General features: G+C 37.6%; 1 protein-coding gene across 1 annotated transcript; it reads right to left on the bottom strand.

The window, feature by feature from the left end:
* Window positions 1-1,245: 1,245 nt before the first annotated feature.
* Window positions 1,246-15,560, bottom strand: pcolce2a (procollagen C-endopeptidase enhancer 2a). The gene is made up of 9 exons (XM_056264124.1): window positions 15,404-15,560; window positions 14,991-15,099; window positions 12,879-13,134; window positions 12,529-12,653; window positions 12,265-12,401; window positions 7,047-7,213; window positions 6,643-6,726; window positions 5,868-6,035; window positions 1,246-2,056 (listed from the first exon to the last, which is right to left on the bottom strand). The coding sequence occupies exons 1-9, from the start codon at window positions 15,472-15,474 to the stop codon at window positions 1,926-1,928; spliced, it is 1,248 nt and encodes a 415-aa protein (XP_056120099.1). The 5' UTR covers window positions 15,475-15,560; the 3' UTR covers window positions 1,246-1,925.
* Window positions 15,561-20,516: the final 4,956 nt, after the last annotated feature.

Genomic DNA, 20,516 nt, shown 5'->3' with positions numbered 1-20,516 from the left:
AATTCAAATGCTAAACCCTTGTGAAAACGAAGTGTGCTTAATTGTATTGAATGTGCAGTTGTAGTGTACTTTAAATCTTAAAAGTATATAAAAAAAACTGTACTTGCAGATAATATAACACTAATAAAAGACTATAACGAGAGTACACTTTCATGACTGTTTCTTAACACACTTAAAGGGATAGTTCACGCAAAAATTTAAATTCTGTCATCATTTACTCACCCTCATGTTGTTCCAAACCTGTATGAGTTTCTTTCTTCTGTTGAACACAAAAGAAGATACTTTGAAGAATGATGATCAAAACATCTTTTTTTGTGTTCAACAGAAGAAAGAAACTCATACAGGTTTGGAACAACTTGAGGGTGAGTAAATAATGACACATTTTTTAATTTTCGGGTGAACTATCCCTTTAAGTACAAGTGCACTTTGTAATAATGTCAAATTAAAGGTTTTACTTTAAAGTGCATTTTACGCTTATTTTCATGTGTTGACTAACATACAAAAAGCACATGTTACATACTTAATTATAATTTAACTAGTGTGTTTTATATTTGATATTTTATTGAAAGTTATTATATAGTTTAAATGTACTAAATTGCAACTTCACCACAAACATGTAATTACACATATAATTAAATATATGACATACTGTATATGTTTCAATAAAATGGCATTAAAGTATATTTTAGTTTACCATAAATGTGTTGTCAGTAGTACACACAGTAACCATATTTCAAAGACAATAAGAAGTAATTATGTAATTATATATCAAGATGTACTTAAGTCCTACTTAAGTGGTCTTAAATTCAAATTTAAACTATAATACAAGTAACATGCAATTAAGTGTCCGCAAACATTATATTCAGTTCGCACTTAAGTATATATTCTTTTAAAGTATTTTATCTCCATAATAAGTACTTTATCTAGAATTGTGTTAAAGTGCACTTCTTTTTCACAAGCAAAGTCAAAAAATGATCTGCAGTCTTTGCGAAGCAAATCTCAAAGCTCAGTATTCTGATAAACATAATTTATTCTATGCAGCACATTTTCATGTCCCATGACATAATAATAAAATATTATACTGTATATATTACATTTACAAAATATAGTAGTTTTCCTAAATTGCAGTTAATATCACTCATTAGGTAAACATGGGGTGAACTGGGGCCAGAAGTAACTAATTTAAAAGCTGACAAATAATCCAAATTAAACTGACTCCCTCATATACACTAAGCAAACTTTAGCTTTTCATTTCCACTCAATTTTCATTTCATTTTCCCATTGTTTGAAAAATCAAGTTATAATACGTTTCTGAGCTGCACAAGAGCATACAGTATTTTAAATAAAATACTGCATCGCAGAAGTGACATAGGAACTTTCTGTAGTAACCTCGGCTGACATAAAAGCAATTTACAGTGCACTTCATTTTGACAACATTTCATTTTGTCATCTTCAATCTTCGTTCACTCATTACAACACTAGATAGATTAGATAAATGTCAGATTCAAAGGCCAACATGTCCGCCGCTCTCGTAAATGTCAGCACCCCCCAGCTAAGCTACTGCAAATGACAGTTTGTTGTAGTGAGTGCCTTCATTTTTCCACCGTGCTCTGCAACAGTTCAGATCTCCAGTCCAACTCTTGAAGGAAAGTGCTTTTTACTATAACTATTTTAGAAGTTATTTTTAAAATGATTTTGAGGGCCTCATTGATTTATGTTGTCAAAGATATTTAAGCCAAGTTCCTTAAAAAAAAAAAAAAAGATTGAAACAAACTATTTTTAAAGTTTTTGCAAATGTTCTATTGTCGGGGAAAATGTGGAAAAAGCAGTCTTAAATACTGGAAGAGTCCTTCAAGTATGAATGTTATTAAATGCACTTACATCAAGTGAATAATATAGGTCATAGAAATCCAGACTCCAGCACATTAACAGCGAATATTCTTCAGCACTCCCAGATCCCGTTGCTTCTTGGTTTTGAAGGCCATCACAAAGTTATAAGGGGAAACAATACCCTGTCCCTGTTCATCTGTCTGACCCATGACAATGTAGTTAAGCCCTGAAAAAACAAAACAAATATTATATTATATATATATATATATATATATTACAATAATAATATATTTTTTTACTTAATATGAAATAACATACTCTAAACGAATATACTTATTAAAGGTGCTGTATGTACAGTTTTTTACTGTACTAAAGCACAAAAATAGCCAATTTACCCAATAGTATTTCGACACCCCGGGTTGCTAGTTGGTGGAAAACACAGAGTATTCATACTTTGCAGTCACGTGACTACCATGGATACCTGGCGGGCAACAAACGCTGACAATATGGCGACAAACAGTGGCCAGCCAGGGGAATTGCAGCCTTGCAAATTTCTAATACTACAATCAATTAACTATTTAGACCATTATGTTACCCGAATGTTAAACTTAGATATCAAGAAAAGATTAACCATGATCCATACACAGCACCCGCTGATGTATTCATTGCTTTGAAGCTGGCAAAGTCTCAACCAAACTTGGAGTAACTGTAAGTAAGTAATAAGTTGACGCAGCACAACAGTAACGTGTCATTCATTCTCCATGTCTTCATCTTCTCATCATATCAAATCAAAATCACGTACAGATGAACGCGTTCTCGCCACCTACTGGCGAACGTGTAACCGCGTTTATGTTAAGATTACACTATTGACATAGTGCATCCAATCGCACAACTATCTGGCATGTCGTTTACACCTCAAAACACCAACTTTTGTATATTAAAACTGGCGACGTCCTGGCAAGATCCTTGATTAGTTTAATGGGTTTCGTTGCTAGAGAACGACGTTCTTGCCCGCCAGCCAGTACTTATGACGTCACGTGCAAAGTATGAATTGCAGCCATGGTAGCCAGCAAACAAACTAGGTCAGAGATTGCAGATTCTATGCGACCTAAAAAGCCTCAGCATCATCTAAAAAGCTCTATGGCATATTAAAATACGAATTAATCAGCTCAACAACTTACAGTGTATGGCTCGTTACCTTCCATTGTTAATTGCGCTCATTCCTATTGCTTTTCCTCGGTCAGGAAACCCGCATGAGCGTCGAGTTTGAGCAGGAGGGGGCGGGGAAACAACTCTCTCCAATATTTTGAATTTCAACCGCTAGCTCTCAATATTACATACAGCACCTTTAAGTGCAAACTGAATGTAATGTTTTCAAGCACTTAATTGCATGTTAGTTACAAGTGTTTTTTGACCCAAGTAGGACTCAGCATAATTTCATAATTTACATAATTTTATAATTAATTCTAAGTGATGTCAAATGTGCCGACAAGCATTTATGGTAAACTGAAGCATATGCCTATACTTTAATGTCATTTTATTTAAACTTGTATGTCATGTATTTAAATATATTTGTAATTACGAATTTGTTGCAATTTAATACATTTAAAATATATTAACTCTAAATATTACCTCAAATAACACCCTACCATTACAATTTGAATCAAGCGCTTGATTAAAGTCAACACATCAAAATAAGTGTACTTCTTTTGACAAATGATTATCAACTTAATGATTTCAAATGTACTTTAAAGTAAAATAAATAAATAATTTGACACATTTTTTTAAAGTGTGTTAAAGGGATACTCCACTGTTTTTTCATATTAAACTATGTTATTCTCTTATCTAAGACGAGTTGATACATACCTCTCTCGTCTCAGTGCGTGCACTTAATCGCTCTGTCGGGCAGAGAACTTTGAGAGCAGTTAGCTTAGCCCCATTCATTGTATATGGGCCAAACAGAGATGAAGTTAGAAGCGACCAAACACATCCACGTTTTCTCTATTTAAATATAGTTACACGAGTAGTTACACGACCAAGTATGGTGACAACAAATAAAATGTGGCGCTTTTTATAAGCGGGTAAAATGGATAACTATAATGTATGGCGGAATAGCACTTTTTTGGGAGCACTTCGACTCGGCGCTGTAATATCTTCACTCGTGAAAAGTCCTCTCTCCCTCTCCCTCTCCCTCTCCCTGATACTTCGTCAACTCTGCACAAAAAAACTACTACTACTGCAGGCGTGCAGGTCACGTTGGTTCTATTGACGGAAATGACAGGGAGAGGGAGAGGGGAGAGGACTTTATAAACTTTATATGGTTCAATAGAACCAACGTGACCTGCACGCCTGCAGTAGTAGTAGTTTTTTTGTGCAGAGTTGACGAAGTATCAGGGAGAGGGAGAGAGGACTTTTCACGAGTGAAGATATTACAGCGCCGAGTCGAAGTGCTCCCAATAAGTGCTATTCCGCCATACATTATAGTTATCCATTTTACCCGCTTATAAAAAGCGCCACATTTTATTTGTTGTCACCATACTTGGTCGTGTAACTACTCGTGTAACTATATTTAAATAGAGAAAACGTGGATGTGTTTGGTCGCTTCTAACTTCATCTCTGTTTGGCCCATATACAATGAATGGGGCTAAGCTAACTGCTCTCAAAGTTCTCCGCCCGACAGAGCGATTAAGTGCACGCACTGAGACGAGAGAGGTATGTATCAACTCGTCTTAGATAAGAGAATAACATAGTTTAATATGAAAAAACGGTGGAGTATCCCTTTAAGAAACAACCATGAATGTTAACTCTCTTTTAGTACCCTTAACTGGCCTTTTAGTACATTAGCATTACATTATCTGCAAGTACAGTTCTTACGATATTATACTTTTAAAGGGATACTCCACCCAAAAATGAAAATTCTGTCATCATTTACTCACCCTCAAGTTGTTGCAACCCTGTATGCGTTTCTTTCTTCTGCTGAACACAAAGGAAGATATTTTGAAGAACGATTGGAACTTTGGCACCATTGACTTCCTTCCTTTTTTTTTTCTACTATGGAAGTCAATGGTGCCAAACAACTGTTTGGTTCCAATCGTTCTTCAAAATATCTTCCTTTGTGTTCAGCAGAAGAAAGAAACTCATACAGGTTTGCAACAACTTGAGGGTGAGTAAATGATGACAGAATTTTCATTTTTGGGTGGAGTATCCCTTTAAGATATGAAGTGCATTCAATACAATTATGCTAGCCTAACTTCCTTTTCACAAGGGCAATTTATTTTTGCTAGTTCTAACGTGATGTTTTTTTATTAGTACCAGAGGATTGGCCACATTTTGAACTAGCAAATGCACATCCCAAACCTGTGGCGTAAAATAAGTTCAGGAGGGTGTTTAGAACTCATTTATTCATTTAACTGTTGAAGAACACAGCCGCCTTTGCTTTAATATAACGTGAGCCAAAGCAAATAATATTCTGTTTATTCCCTTGCTTTTCATTTCAACAATAAAAATTCCACCGCAAATGATTAATGTTAAACTGTTCCTCTGAACTGCCAAAAACAATTCCTGCATATTTTAACGCAAATTCTTCCATGGCACATTTTCTAGAAATTCCCCCTCAAAACAAAACAGTTGCTTTTCAGAGTTTCCGAGCAGTGGCTTACTATTTCGACACTAAGTGAGCTGAGGTAAAGCATGGCACCAATAAAGTCACATACCATCCATGGGGTTGAAGAGAATTATTATTCTAGCTGTCCATGATTCAAGGAAACCAACTGAGACCCTCTCTTGAGCGAGCTTAAGTTACACACCGTGACGCCGAAATGGCATATCCTGCCTGAAATATCTCAACACCACAAATGGAGCCGAAGGACTCGGGGGGGGGGGCTCGAAATTTGCAAACTATCACCTTCCAAAATCCACCTCAATCAACTATAAACATCTGCTGGACTCGCTGGATGCTATCGCTGGCTGTGCTGGTTTAAATTAAAATGATTAAGGTTAGGGTTCTTGTAGATCATGGTCGGTGTAAAGATACTCGCCTCTTCTGACTAGAGGGCATTTTTTACAGAGGACCGTGACTTTTGTGCTCATGGTCTTCCCAGCCTGTTGAATGGCTAAACTTCCTTCCTTATAAAGGTGTATGAGGGAAAAGGTGGCGAGGACGCTGTGGTCCCTCATGGCTGCTGAGATAAGGGTGGCGGTAATCACTGTGGAGAGAGGAAAAAAAGACTAAATTCACAGAATCAGGGTTTCTTCTTTGAACAAATGCATAAAATCGCATGTGCATGGTAATGTATAAAGTATGTATAGGTCTGTTATGCGTGCTGTCATTTTTACTGTGCTCAGCAGCTTTACTGCCACTGCAATTATTTAAAAAAAAAGAAAGAGCTGAGTCTCAGTATCGGCCTGAACACATTTTCCATCTATAAGCATTATTAAAACAGAGACGGGAATGAGAGCTTTAGTTAACTTAAAAAAAAAAAAAAAACAGTGAATTATTTCTGTGAATTCAAATAGGTTTACATCACTTTTAGGTGTTACATCTCTTGAAATGTTGACTAAAATATTTCATATTCATATTTGAATGTTTATAGGTCACATTCAAGTATACTACTAGTACATTTTTGTATACAGTGTACTCACTACAAAGCGTATATTTTTATCAGACTAATTTGTTTAATGCTTTTGTAAAAGTCCTGAAAATGTGAAAAAGAGCGCTGATGCCTGGAGTCAGAATTTCAAAGAAATTCCCAGAATTCCTCCTAATATTTGGGTTTGCAGAAAGCAAAAGCATTTCAAACAACGGCCACTTACCAAAGTTACTAGAGCAGTAGTGGCTTTCAATTGTCCCAGTCCTTTTGCATTTTTGCTTGCAAAGACCTTCTGAATATGTAAGGGCTTTTTGAAAAAGAGAGCAAAAAAAAGATTTTCAACTACAGCATGTCCTTATACACTAAAATACAGTGTAAAAAGCAGCAAAAGTCACATACATTTATTTCTGTTAAAGCACTTTAGTAACAAAATAGAAGCACGTTTAGTCTTCCCATGTGACCGAACTAATGCGTTCCATATGAACCAAACATAATAAATCTTTAATACATTCCAATGTCATTACCTACACACGTTTATTCCTATAATATACAGCAGTTTTACACCGTGCCGCTACTTGCATTTTTCATTTGAAATGAAACCTTCTGGAAAGTGGGCTGTGGACTGACCTGCGGGCCGTGTGGTGGGTGGGATGGTGCTCATGGGGGTGAGAGGGGCGCTGGCTGTGCTGAGACTCCTCCATTTAAAGCGGTAATGGCCGATGAATCCATCCGCAGTTAGACTCAGGTCAGACAGAAACATGATGAGGAGATGATTGCCATCCGAATAAATTGGCCTACGAGACAAAATAAATAAATAAATGTTTGAAATTACCTTCTTTTTTTTTGAAATACCTCTCTAAAATAAAGATTTATTGACCATGTGGACACTATGGATGCTTGTTTCCGCCACAGAATAAAAAGGTTTTATGTCTGTTTTTCTCAGAATTGTGTGATATAAACTCAGAATTGAATGATATATTTTATATAGTTTATATCACGCAATTCTGACTTTATAACTTGCAATTGCGGTTTTATATCTTGCAATTCTGTCTTTTCAATACAATTTCTGATCAATAAAATTTGTCCTTTGGAAGGTTGTTTCCGCCACGTGATGAAACAATTTAAAAGATAATTGCGATTTTTCTCTCACAATTCTGACTTTTTTCTCAGAATTGCGAAATATAAACTTGTATTTGCAAGTTATAAAGTCAGAATTGCGTGATATAAACTCCCAACTGTGAGAGAAACTTTATTTCACGATAACGATATATCACAATATAGTTGTTGTGGCCTAAGACATTTATCAACCAACTGTTTACGTTCACTCAAGACATAATGTTATATCACTTGTATACCTGTCACGTTTTCAGTGTGTTTAGTTCAGTTTTGTGATCTTGCTTCCCCCCCTGTCTTTGTGATTTTGGTTTAGTCCTGTTAGTGTTTCCTGGTCTGTTAATTATCCCATTAGTCCCTGATCATTTAAGCCCAGTGGTATTCCTCAGTGTTTGTTGGTCGTCGTCAATCTATGGTTGTGTGTTCTTAGTAAATAAATCAACTATACTTCAGTTCCCGTGTCCTCGTCTTCGGCAACCTGCACCCAAACCTGACAATACCGTGATACTGCCCTATTAGAGTCTATGTATAAAAGATTTTTAGAATTAAGGCCCCAATATACTTCAAGCGAAATCGAAGGATAAACTGGTGTGCCGTCATTTCGAACACAATCCGTTCTAAAATGAAGTTCATGTGGAGTTTGGTTCCAAAGAAAGTTAGCTCCGGCTGGTAAACATCGTCAGACTACCATTGGTGTAATTCTAATTGAAAGTGACACTGTTTTCCATGTTTAATACTGTAAAGCTGTTTGCGTTAAAGCAATATATTGTATAAAGTGCTGTATAAATTAAACGTGACGTGACGTGACTTGAATGGAGTGCTGAATTGCAGAGCTGGTGCAAACATATCCGCATCGCATGACCAGATGCTTCTGAACTGCAGCTGCTTTCTCACCACTGTCATTTTTGTTGTGCGTTTATTTAGTTATAAAACATATATATATATATATATGGGCCATTCCACCGAATGGGTGACATTTGCTTGTTGTATTTCTTCAAAATTAAACTTTATTTTTTATCTTTTTCAACATTGAATCTAATACTACACATATTTAACTATTCAAAATGTGTATTGGTCAATCTCAGGCAACTTTATTTACTTTTTTACAAGGTTTAAGCAGAAGATGGGCGCATGTTTTCTCAATCATGTTACCGAAAACCATGTGCCATTTAAAAAGCAAGTTTAAAAGCATGTCAATTAATTCCTTTGTTTTCCCCACAAGAAAGTGTTTATTTTAAAGAAATTGTTGGTTATTTGTTCCAAAAATGTATATTTGTGACAATAAAATCACTATTAAGGCAAGGTGTATTTTAATAAAAAACACAAAGCCATTTTTTTCATTTTAAAGAAGACCAAAGCCTCAAGTTTATATATTTTTTAAACAATTTAATTGATTAAATAATTGTATAAATGATGGGCCAAACAAAACTGATAAAAACAGTGATTTAATTTAATTTTTTTTGAAAAATTAAAAAAATAGTAACAGGACTGAAAGTAACAGGATTGAGTTTTCAAGCAAAAAGTTATCAAATACATGGCATATGGCCACATAGTACATGCTAATAGCATGAGGACACTGAGCCATTTCTAGTGCCTTTCCAAAAGTTAATATTTTTAAAATAAACAAATAAAATCTAAGAAAAAGTTTAGGTAACAGGACAGTATGTTGAGATTGACCTTCTCAGTCGTAGTTACAATTTCATCACATATACAGAAATTAAAATGAGAAGACTAACTTATGGTCTTCCCATTGCCTTCAGAAGATCCAGATGATGCAACTTACTGTTGAAAATGGTCTTGTGGATTATTCCCAGTTTTTCAGAGGGGGTAATGTGTTAGGGTAACAGGACTGAGTGAAAACCCGGGGACATGACTAAAATGTGTATTTTATCTCAAATATTAGATAAAATGTCTTTTTCTTTTTTCATTTTAAAGCAGATTGGATATAAAGTCACACAACAATAAAAAAAAATTCAGATTTCTGAAGGATTTGAATCATTATATTTCATTGTAAAGTTTAGAGATGGAGAGTGGGGACATGCAGAAAATGCAATTTTTTAGTGTTCTATGTAGTTTTTATCTAAGTTTTTAAATATACATTTTAAATTTGTAGGTAGCTTAATGTGCAGGACATTTTGCTTAATAATAAAATGTATTTTAGAGTTAATTTTCATGCAATTTTATACATATAATGTCCTGGGGACAGAAATGTCACCCTTTCGGTGGAATGGCTCATATATATATATATATATATATATATATATATATATATATTACGGCTGTCAGTTAAACGCATTATAAACGGCGTTAACGCAAACCCATTTTAACGGCGTTAAATTTTTTAGCGCAAGATTAACCAACGCATTCTCACCCCAAGGCGTCACTAAAATGACAATTTTGACCATGCTTCAATATTCGGCGCTTTAGGCACCCTTTAGCGTCAGTTACATGACGCGATCCTAGGGCGTCATCTTACTGACGCTTTACCTAAGCGTCAGTTAGATGACGCGGGTAGGTTTAGGTCTGGGGTAGGGTTAGGATTAGATAGCGTCATCTAACTGACGTTAAAGGTAAAGCGTCAGTGAGATGACGCCCTAGGATCGCGTCATGTAACTGACGCTAAAGGGTGCCTAAAGCGTCGAATATTGAAGCATGGTCAAAATGATTCCCAAGGCGTCAGTTTCATGACGCCTAGGGATGAGAATGGGCTGGATTAACGGTCTTTTTGGCCTAGCAAACTTTGTAGTTTTTTTTCACATGCTTTTGCAACAGGACGCGGCACGCGCGAGAACGTTTTGTTGCTTCGTCGACCAAAGCGCAAGCGGATCTAGCTAGACCGGAAACAAAACAACAGGCACGCAGCACACACTCGTTTGGGCTTGCGAGCCGTCCAAATAGTAGGTTAACGTTACATTTTGAGTGGATGACGAGCGCGAGACGCCGAAATGGATGCCAATAAGAATCTGAATGGAAAGTTTACTTTTAAAAAGTTGCCAAATGGTTCCATTGACAAGACCAAAGTGATCTGTGTGTTTTGTCGTTGTGAACTGAGCTATCATCATCGCAGCACGTCCAGTCTGAAATACCACTTGATGATGGCCAAGCACACACACACACACACACACACACACACAGCTGATGTGAATTCTCCGCCCCCTCGTCAATATCAGGACCTCTCAGCATTTCTTTCACCCTTTTATTGATGGACAGTGTTACATTGTGTGAGAGATTATTTGCTCCAAGTGAGAATGTTAGTGTGAATTTGAACACAGTTTATGTCAATGTTGTTTTCAATAAAAAACATTTGCACAAAGCAAGCCGATCCACTTTTCCATGTTGATAAGAGCATTAAAATGAGAAAAAATAATGGGACAAAAAGAAATCAAGAGACATTTAGAATAGATAAAAATGTGCGATTAATCGCGAGTTAACTATGACATTAATGCGATTAATCGCGATTAAATATTTTAATCGTTTGACAGCACTAATATATATATATATATATTAGGGGTGTAACGATACACGTATTCGTATTGAACCGTTCGGTACGAGGCTTTCGCTTCGGTTTTCGGTACGCATTTTTGAACCGAACGGTTCGTTGGACCATTTTTCCTGCCGACCAAAATTTCGTTATTTCAAATGAAGGGGCGTCACGTGTGGCAAGCGCGCTCATAATGTGCGTGACCACAACATTGCCCAACATCAAATGGCAAATGTAATGTAAGCGGAACGAAACCACTCGTTATTGTGTGGTTGAAGGACCGTTTATCAGTTTGGACAAATACAGCGCGAGCCGATCTTAATCATCAGCACTGTTACTACACAGCCAAATCCAGTAAAGAAAGCATTTGAATTCGCCACTGAAGTAATAACATCGCTGCAAGATCTAGTGAGAAACATTCGCATTTCTCCGTTATTAACGGATCAAACAGCGCTGACGTGGAAACCAGGAAGAAACATTGTGCCATGAATGAACTATCCAGTGTCCACAGATCAGCAACATTCACCATGGGTTTACTGTAGTAACACTACTAACTGTAACCATGGAAGTTTGGCAGGAATAGTAGGCTATAATGCTTTCAAGTAACATCACGTCGGTTTTATTTTGACATTATGAATACAATTGCTGCCCTCAAATGTTAATCTGAACTGAAATAAACCTTTGTTTATAACTACTACAATATTACATTTAATTTTGTCCAAGGAGCTGTTTTGTTTTATAAGCTCCTAAGAAAAGTCAAGTATAGCTCCATCATTGCTCAAAGTTAAAAAATATCATACTTTATGATGTTAGTTTTAATAAAAATATAATTAAAAAGATTAAATCAAGGAAATTTCTCTGGCATTTCTTTCTTTTTGCTGTATCGGAAACGTACCGAATCGTACCGAACCGAACCGTGACACAAGTGTATCGTATCGAACCGAACCGTGAATTTTGTGAACCGTTACACCCCTAATATATATATATATATTTACACACAGCAGTGTGAGCGGTGTCAGGATATTCTCTATCAGTATACCGCTGAAAAAGTATTTTGAACTTCTTTTTACCCCTAAGTGAAGAATAAAAAAGAACTTTGCCATGAAAATATGGGAATGGGCAGGACAACATGCAATAATGTAGCATCAACCAGTCTAAAAATTTGAGGTCAGTGTCTGTGGTGGTTTCTCTGCTTAGTGAACGAGTGGTAAATGGTGTGTTGGTGCATGTGTGATGGACTGAGGGTCTCACATGGGTGGGCTGTCTCCGCAGAACTTGCCGATCTTCCGTGACTCATTCATTTCTCCACCATTAAACGCAGCCACATGGTCATAGCGGCAGGAGCTGTCCCTCTCCACATCAAACTTCTCAAACTTCAGCTCAATGATCTGAGAGGGGGGAAGTTACTTTGCAATTTAAAAAGATATATAGTCATACTCATCCTGTCAATGTGCTGTCAATGATGCATGACTTGTGACACATGATCTGGAATTGATAGAAATAATAAATTAACACCTGGTCTTGAGGAGCAACAATATGCCAGGCACATGTTACTCCTGCTGGGTAGTCTTTATCTGGCCAGTTAGGAGTCTTTATCGTCCCAGAGGGCTTGTCTAAAAGACCCCCGCAATACCGGTCACCTGCCATGGACAATCGTTGCATATTAGTCTGATGACATGGAATCAATGCAGATTTATTTGAAAATACTGAGGTCTAGTGCTGCATTTTGAAATAATTTCTGGAAATTTGACTGTGCATTTACAGAAAAAAACCTGATGAGCAAAACAAAACACCGAGCTGAATTGAAATAACAGGGAAGGGCCACTTACTATATTTGGATGGTAATAAGTTGGTAGTCTCGTTACCTCTTTCATTTGGGCGAATCGCTGAGTATACAGCAAGGAAACCACTCCCAGCTGTGTTGGCGTCTGACACCATGACCACTTGCATCTTGTTTCCACTGGTGACCAGCGCTCCGGGTTTGGCAGTGCCACAGAAGCGGCCGAGACGCTGCCCGTTGATGTGGCCATTGTAAACATCAACAAAGTCATATCTGCAAAGACTATCACTCTCAAGATCCAGAACCCGGAACAAGAGGGAGACGACCCTCCCCTGAGGGACCTGTAGACGGTTAATTGAGAAGAGTCAACACAGTCCCATGGCTATTTGTAACTACTTTACATTTTGGCAAATTGGTGGAGAATGTCATTCATTCAATTTGCTTAATGTTACGTTTAGGGTTTGGGTTAAGGGTGCTTGCTTAAAAAAAGAAACATGTTTTCAATATGAATAAAATTTGCCACCAATTCCACAAAATGTCAAATTGTTACATTTTCTCACGAGATTAGGAGTAAATTCCCCATACAATAGCGTAACTCGTTGCCTTACTACCATAGTACGACGCAACGAGAAATTAACTAGCTAGTTGCGCTGTTTCTCGAAATAGAAGTAACATGGTCGCACCTCTGTCATTTCAACAACATTGGTTTAACAATATAGGACTGTCATTAATGTAATATGTGGTGTAATAACGTCTGCTAATTAATCAATTCAGAATCGCAATTAATCTCAGATTATTATAGTTCATTTAAAGACGAAACATCAGAAAGCCAAGTTTTTGATCATGTTTACATGCAGTATGTATTTGCTGTACTTCCGTAGGCTATATATGCGGTTACATTTCTCCAAAATGCTGCTGTAACGAAGATGGCATCTGAGGACTATTGCGCTATTTTTGATCTAGAATGAAATGTATATTTAGGGGCTGTTCACACGACACTGTTTTCAACTAAAAACGTAAAACTTTTTATGCGTTTTGGCCGTTCATTTACACGACAACGGCGTTTTGGGGGCCTGAAAACGCAAACTTTTGAAAACGGTCTTCATGTAAACAACAAAAATGCGATTCTCTGAAGATGATGACGTCATGCACATGCGTTTCATCACCATCGGATGGCCGGGACGCAGGATACAGCGTTTTAAGTCCTTTTCAGGTTTCCGTGTGACAACGGTGTCGATTTAAGCATATCGTTGTCGTGTAAACGTACCCTGAAATGGAATGATGAGCACTGATGAGCCAATATATTATGGCCAGTCAGGTGAAGCGAATATTGTTGATCATCTCCTAACGAGGCCACATATTAAGGTCTGGGTAGATTAGATTGTAAGCAAACAATCGGTTCTCGTAATCAACGGGTTGGATGCAGGAGAAATGGCAGGAATAAAGATCTGAGCGACTTTGACAAGGGCCAAATTGTTATGGAAAGGGAACTTGAGTGGGTTTCTTCTGGTCAGCAGTGGTGAGAATTTACCAACAGTGGTGCAAGAAGGGGCAAACCACAAACCAGCGACATGGTGTTGGACACCCAAGTGTGTACGCGTGTGCCATTTAATCTGGGGAAAAGATGGCTGCCACACAAATTTGCAATGCTGTTTCCAAATGTTCATTGGAACTGTGGTTTCGGAAAACACTATTAACGATGAAACTTGCGAAAGTAGTTGGTTATCAGTGCTTTTGGGAAATAAAAGAATACATTTCTTTAGCATGAATATCTTTCCACAATCAAAACATTTAACTCCTTAGATTACTCTCCAAAAAATGCAATTAGGTCGCAGCTGATTTTCAAAAAGACATTCATAATTCAGTCGAGGTGCTCGTGAGTAACACATTTGTGCTATAGACATGAATCATACTTCAAATAGTGTGGCTTGTTGAAGTGTGCTGCCAGTGAAGTGTGTGTTGTTACTTTTCTAAGCAAAAAGAATTATATTTTTGCCTGGTAAACTATAAAACAGGGAGGAATTCTACAGAATTACAATGAAGGATCAGAATATGGACCAAAATATCATTGGCTCGGGACAGTATGCAACCACCCAGACCAGACAACACTTTGTGAGAGATTTATGGTGCATGGGAAATATTTTCTTTGACAGAAAAGACATTTAAAGACTGATATCTCCCACGCATCTTTCCTTACTGTAATTCTCCACACACATTTGTTGTTGGGTGGGTAGACACCAGGATACCCCTGACTCCCAATCAGTCCTGTGTCTCCAGTGAGGTTCCCGCCACATGTAAAAACTGGTCTACAATGAGGACAAATGGGAAAGCACATAGTTAAATTTGAAACTCACAAGGAATTCAAAATCATGTGCTTTATTAGTAGCTACTAAGTAAAATTAATGAACAACAGCATGCTTAATATACAATGATTTGTTCCTTAATTAGTATAAATTAGTCAAGTTTGTATAATATAACACGGGAACTAATAGCTATGTCACCAACCAAACAGCAAACAGAATTCAGCGTGTTCTTCATCAATTCGAGCTAAATGCTTTTTTGACCATATATAGGCATCTAGATATGGATTTAGTTATATATTCCACATACCTTCGATGTCGTTGCGTAAAAATGACGCTGAACAGGAAAGCGCTCGCGATGCTCCAGATTATAATCCTCATCGTATGAGGCGCGTTTGAACAAATGAAACATTCAGAGAGGAAAAGGAGTGAAATCTCCAGAGATATTATACTGCTGACTGACTGACTGACTGACTGCTGCTCATGAATGTGCCGTTTGTTCTGCGGGAGTTGAAGGGCAGTTTCCCTAAAACCCTTTTAGTGAAGACATGTCACTTCCACGTTAGAAGTATTGTGACTGTAGTGAAGCACGATGCTGCTGCTGCAGTTTTCTTTATAAGGAGACTACATTTGATCCAGAACCATAGCCCAGGTTATGTAATTCAGTTTCCTATCTGAAATCTAGTTGTGTTTTGCGCGAAGCAATTTTTTCTTCCGTTTGGTATCTACGATAGCCTACTTCTTTTAAAAAATAATGAACATTTAGATATTTTTAAAGTCCATATAAATGAGCAGAGAGTGGTTTTAATCCTCTGATTTACCTAATTTTACCTCACGCTGACGGAAGACCACTAGATGTCTACCTTGCACAAGATTTTATCAGACTTGATGAGTATCCCATTTTTCTTTATAGGGAGAGTGGGGTAAGATGAACCAATTTTTACTTCTGTGATCCTAAAGATAAATGAAAATGAGGTTACAATGAAAGTATCTAAACTAATTTCAGGATGTTTCCTATCCTTTTGAATGATCAGAATATATGACTTCTTATTTTAAAAAAAGTGTTCCTGTGGCACAATTTACCCCAGGTTTGGGGTAAGTTGATCCGAGTCAGTGGGTAAGTTGCACCATATGGGTGTAAACTTACCATCTAACTGAATTAAATCAAACCCATGTGAAATTGTAAAGATGATATACCTCTTTTTTTTTTTTTACGAATTTAATAATAAAATTTCCTTTTACAAATAATCATATCTCTTTTAACTTAAAAAGCATAAAAGAAACCATATTAAGTAGAAGTATATTTAATTGTTTTGCATTTCTGAAACAATATGTTGAACACCAAAGTTGTAACCTTCCCAAAAGCAAACGGAGAGCTTTGTTGGGTAAAATTAAATAAAAACTGAATTAGAATGAATGAATGAATGAATGAATGAATGAATGAATGAATGAATGAATGAATGAATGAATAAATGTCAATGAAACTAATAAACAGTTTAGTCAAAAGGTTCTAGACCTAGTAGATTTTCTGAAATGTCAAACATGTTAGGCCATTAGAGACTACAGGAGGAAAGATATAAGCATCTTCTTGTTCGTATAAGAGAAGGATTTTGTGTACATTGTTCCTGTCAAATAAACTTGAAAAAAAAAATATGAAGTTTATACTTCAGAGATTTAACTTAACTTCAATGCTGGCTCACTTTGTCCTATATAGCTGCCATTTAAAAAAAAAAAATAGCTAGCTTACCAATTTCAGGCTAATGTTTAGCTAAACGATTTGAATGGTTTTATACGTCGCTAAATCACCAATGTGCATCAAACATATTTTTAGACCTGGACAAATTTGCTTTAATGTAACAGCCATTACATCTGTTATGCTAAAAAATGTCTTTGACAAGCCAAACACAGTTTTTAAAGTAAATGGATGCCTTCCACTCCTCCCATGTGCTTCTCCTTTTCACAGCCTGGCAGAAATGATGGGTGGTTCCAAAATATATGTTCACATGACAATAAATGTGTACGGTTGCCAAGATACATTACCACCTGGCTCATCTTACCCCACTCTCCCCTAACTTGTGTAATAAGTGCAATGATTGACAATGGTTTTCTGAAATTGCTTTACAATGAATCGGTTTGCCATCTAGGAGAACCTATTAAGATATAAAAAATATGTAATTTATGATTTTCTCTATGTGCTCTTTTAATTCTCAACAGATTGAATCAGAAGGGACAGAAAGCAACATGTGGGAGGAATTCATGCTTTACTCTGAATATTACATACAGATTTGAGCAATTTCCTGCTGACCAAATGTTAGTTGATTGCCCTCTAGCATAACTTGGCCCACCGCAAAATGAGGATAAGTGATTTTTACGACGCACTTACAAGGCTTTATTTATTGTTCTTGTCTCTGAGCCCTGGCACCGCCTTTGAATCGGCCTCTGGCACCGCAGACAAGGGCTTCAATTTGGGCTGTAGCCATTCTGTGGATTAATATCGGGCTTAATGGAACGAGATGTGGCCACACAGCCAAGTGGGTGACATATAATTCATTAATGCAAACTGTTGGCCCAAGGGAACGCACTGACCTAGTAATATTTACTCAAGTGTAAATTAGCATCTAATGACTCCATACAGGTATTACGTGCAAAGGGGAAACTGACAGGAATCAGAGCGGGCAGCGGGGACCTTTCTCCATGCCCTCTACCTTTGAAAGAAGATCAGATTTCGGTGCTTTTCTGAAGTTTTAACCAGATGTGTGTTCTTTCAAAGACAACTGGCAGGCTCAGAATGGATATCAGTCGGTCTTTATGGGAAACAACTCTGTAAACAATTTGCACATAAACAATTACTGGCAAATTGAAGAAGCCCTCCCCCTTGTCCAGGGGACTAGAGTTTCAAATATGCACATGGAAGTCATGAAGACCATTACATGGTTTGTTTTTGTATGCAAGGGCCCAAATATCGTATGTCGGTTCATACTTCTGCTGGAGTCTGTGTTATGGTGAAGCCAGATTTTATTTCCCCGGATAGTTTGTGAGAGTCTGTCGGTGTGGCAGTCATATGGAACAGCCTGGGTAAAATATTCCCGTGCCCAACCCCCCCAGTTAGCTGGTTTTCATTCACACTGTTATCTGAACCCAATCCCAAAAGAAACACAGTCAAGCGATGCCAGACCCTGCTTAGTGTTTGATCTACAGCTTTAATTGATTGAAAACTATGATGGTGCCTTTGAGGGAGGCTCACAAACGCAACGTTAGTATAGGTTCAAGGGTAGAAGGAGACACGAATTTGGATTATTTGGTCCTTATACCAGCTGTTATCGATTCGGCGAAGGTAAAACAATGCAGTCTCGCACTGAATAAATAGCAAATGGAAACTCAGAAGGCAGGAAAACTGATCAACAGCACTGAATAGCATCTCATTTTTATCGCCAACCTGATGTCAGTTATTGAGTTGCACCTGTTCAGCACTGGGATTTAGTTTAATAAACTGACTGTAAGTAAAAAATAGAAAAAGAGAAGGGCGTGTGCCAGTTACTGGCGCTTGGGGATTTAGTTATAATGAAATCTTCTGTAAAAATCACTTTTTGGGTGATATTAAAATTAAAAAAGGCAGCTGTGAACCCATGAAGAAAGAACATTTTTCAGCACCGTATTAGGGAAAATGTTGTCTCAGTACTTACTGAAACTGTCTTAGGAACTGAAAAAAGTCTTAGGGCCAATTATTAGTTCTGAAATATATGGGTTGGTTAATTTAAAATGTTTTTAATGGACAATGTACGGAGAAACTTTTTACTCAGCTGGAACAACAAATCAAATCAATCAAAAATTAAGGAATTGGTTTTGTGCCATGTGAAATTCAATCATTTCAATAAGCATGAAACTGCTTTTAAATGTCAGTAGAGATTCAATTGCTTCCATTTTAGTAATTGGTCTAGTACATTTTCTGTGATTTATTCTGCTGTGTCTCAATCCAAAAGTTAGGGTCAAAGAAACTAATACTATTATTCAGCAAGGACGCATTAAATTGATCAAAAGTGATAGTAAAGACTTTTACAGTTACAAAAAAATCTATTTAAAAAATATGCTGTTCTTAAAAATATGCTGTTCTTTTGTTTTTCTCGTGGCCTCAAGATAGTTAACTCGTGGCCTCAAGATAGTAACTCGTGATATAACCATCTCGTGGCCTCAAGATAGTGAACTCGTGGCCTCAAGATAGTAACTCGTGGCCTCAAGATAGTAACTCGTGGCCTCAAGATAGTGAACTCGTGGCCTCAAGATAGTAACTCGTGGCCTCAAGATAGTGAACTCGTGGCCTCAAGATAGTGAACTCGTGACCTCAAGATAGTAACTCGTGGCCTCAAGATAGTAACTCGTGGCCTCAAGATAGTGAACTCGTGGCCTCAAGATAGTAACTCGTGACCTCAAGATAGTGAACTCGTGGCCTCAAGATAGTAACTCGTGGCCTCAAGATAGTGAACTCGTGGCCTCAAGATAGTAACTCGTGGCCTCAAGATAGTGAACTCGTGGCCTCAAGATAGTAACTCGTGACCTCAAGATAGTAACTCGTGGCCTCAAGATAGTAACTCGTGGCCTCAAGATAGTTAACTCGTGGCCTCAAGATAGTAACTCGTGGCCTCAAGATAGTTAACTCGTGGCCTCAAGATAGTAAATCGTGGCCTCAAGATAGTAAACTCGTGACCTCAGGGTAGTAACTCATGGCCTCAAGATAGTAACTTGTGGCCTCAAGATAGTAACTCGTGGCCTCAAGATAGTTAACTCGTGACCTCAGGATGGTAACTCATGGCCTCAAGATAGTAAATCGTGGCCTCAAGATAGTTAACTCGTGACCTCAGGGTAGTAACTCATGGCCTCAAGATAGTAACTCGTGGCCTCAAGATAGTGAACTCGTGGCCTCAAGATAGTAACTCGTGGCCTCAAGATAGTGAACTCGTGGCCTCAAGATAGTAACTCGTGACCTCAAGATAGTAACTCGTGGCCTCAAGATAGTAACTCGTGGCCTCAAGATAGTTAACTCGTGGCCTCAAGATAGTAACTCGTGGCCTCAAGATAGTTAACTCGTGGCCTCAAGATAGTAAATCGTGGCCTCAAGATAGTAAACTCGTGACCTCAGGGTAGTAACTCATGGCCTCAAGATAGTAACTTGTGGCCTCAAGATAGTAACTCGTGGCCTCAAGATAGTTAACTCGTGACCTCAGGATGGTAACTCATGGCCTCAAGATAGTAAATCGTGGCCTCAAGATAGTTAACTCGTGACCTCAGGGTAGTAACTCATGGCCTCAGGATAGTAACTTGTGGCCTCAAGATAGTAACTCGTGGCCTCAAGATAGTAACTCGTGGCCTCAAGATAGTTCACTCGTGGCCTCAAGATAGTAACTCGTGGCCTCAAGATAGTTAACTCG

This window comes from Rhinichthys klamathensis, unplaced genomic scaffold (genome assembly GCF_029890125.1).
Source record: "Rhinichthys klamathensis goyatoka isolate OS25496 unplaced genomic scaffold, OSU_Roscu_1.1 h1tg000011l_1, whole genome shotgun sequence".
NCBI classification, from domain to species: Eukaryota; Metazoa; Chordata; class Actinopteri; order Cypriniformes; family Leuciscidae; genus Rhinichthys; species Rhinichthys klamathensis.
The sequence above is the reverse complement of the archived record's forward strand: the minus strand, read 5'-3'. Positions and strand labels throughout refer to the sequence as shown.

Coding starts and splice junctions, on each gene's coding strand:
- pcolce2a (XM_056264124.1), bottom strand. CDS start 15,474: ATGAGGATTATAATCTGGAGCATCGCGAGCGCTTTCCTGTTCAGCGTC. Junction 7,214..12,264: donor TGCGGAGACAGCCCACCCAT/GTGAGACCCTCA, acceptor TTTGTCTCGTAG/GCCAATTTATTCGGATGGCA. Junction 6,036..6,642: donor CTACTGCTCTAGTAACTTTG/GTAAGTGGCCGT, acceptor CTCTCTCCACAG/TGATTACCGCCACCCTTATC.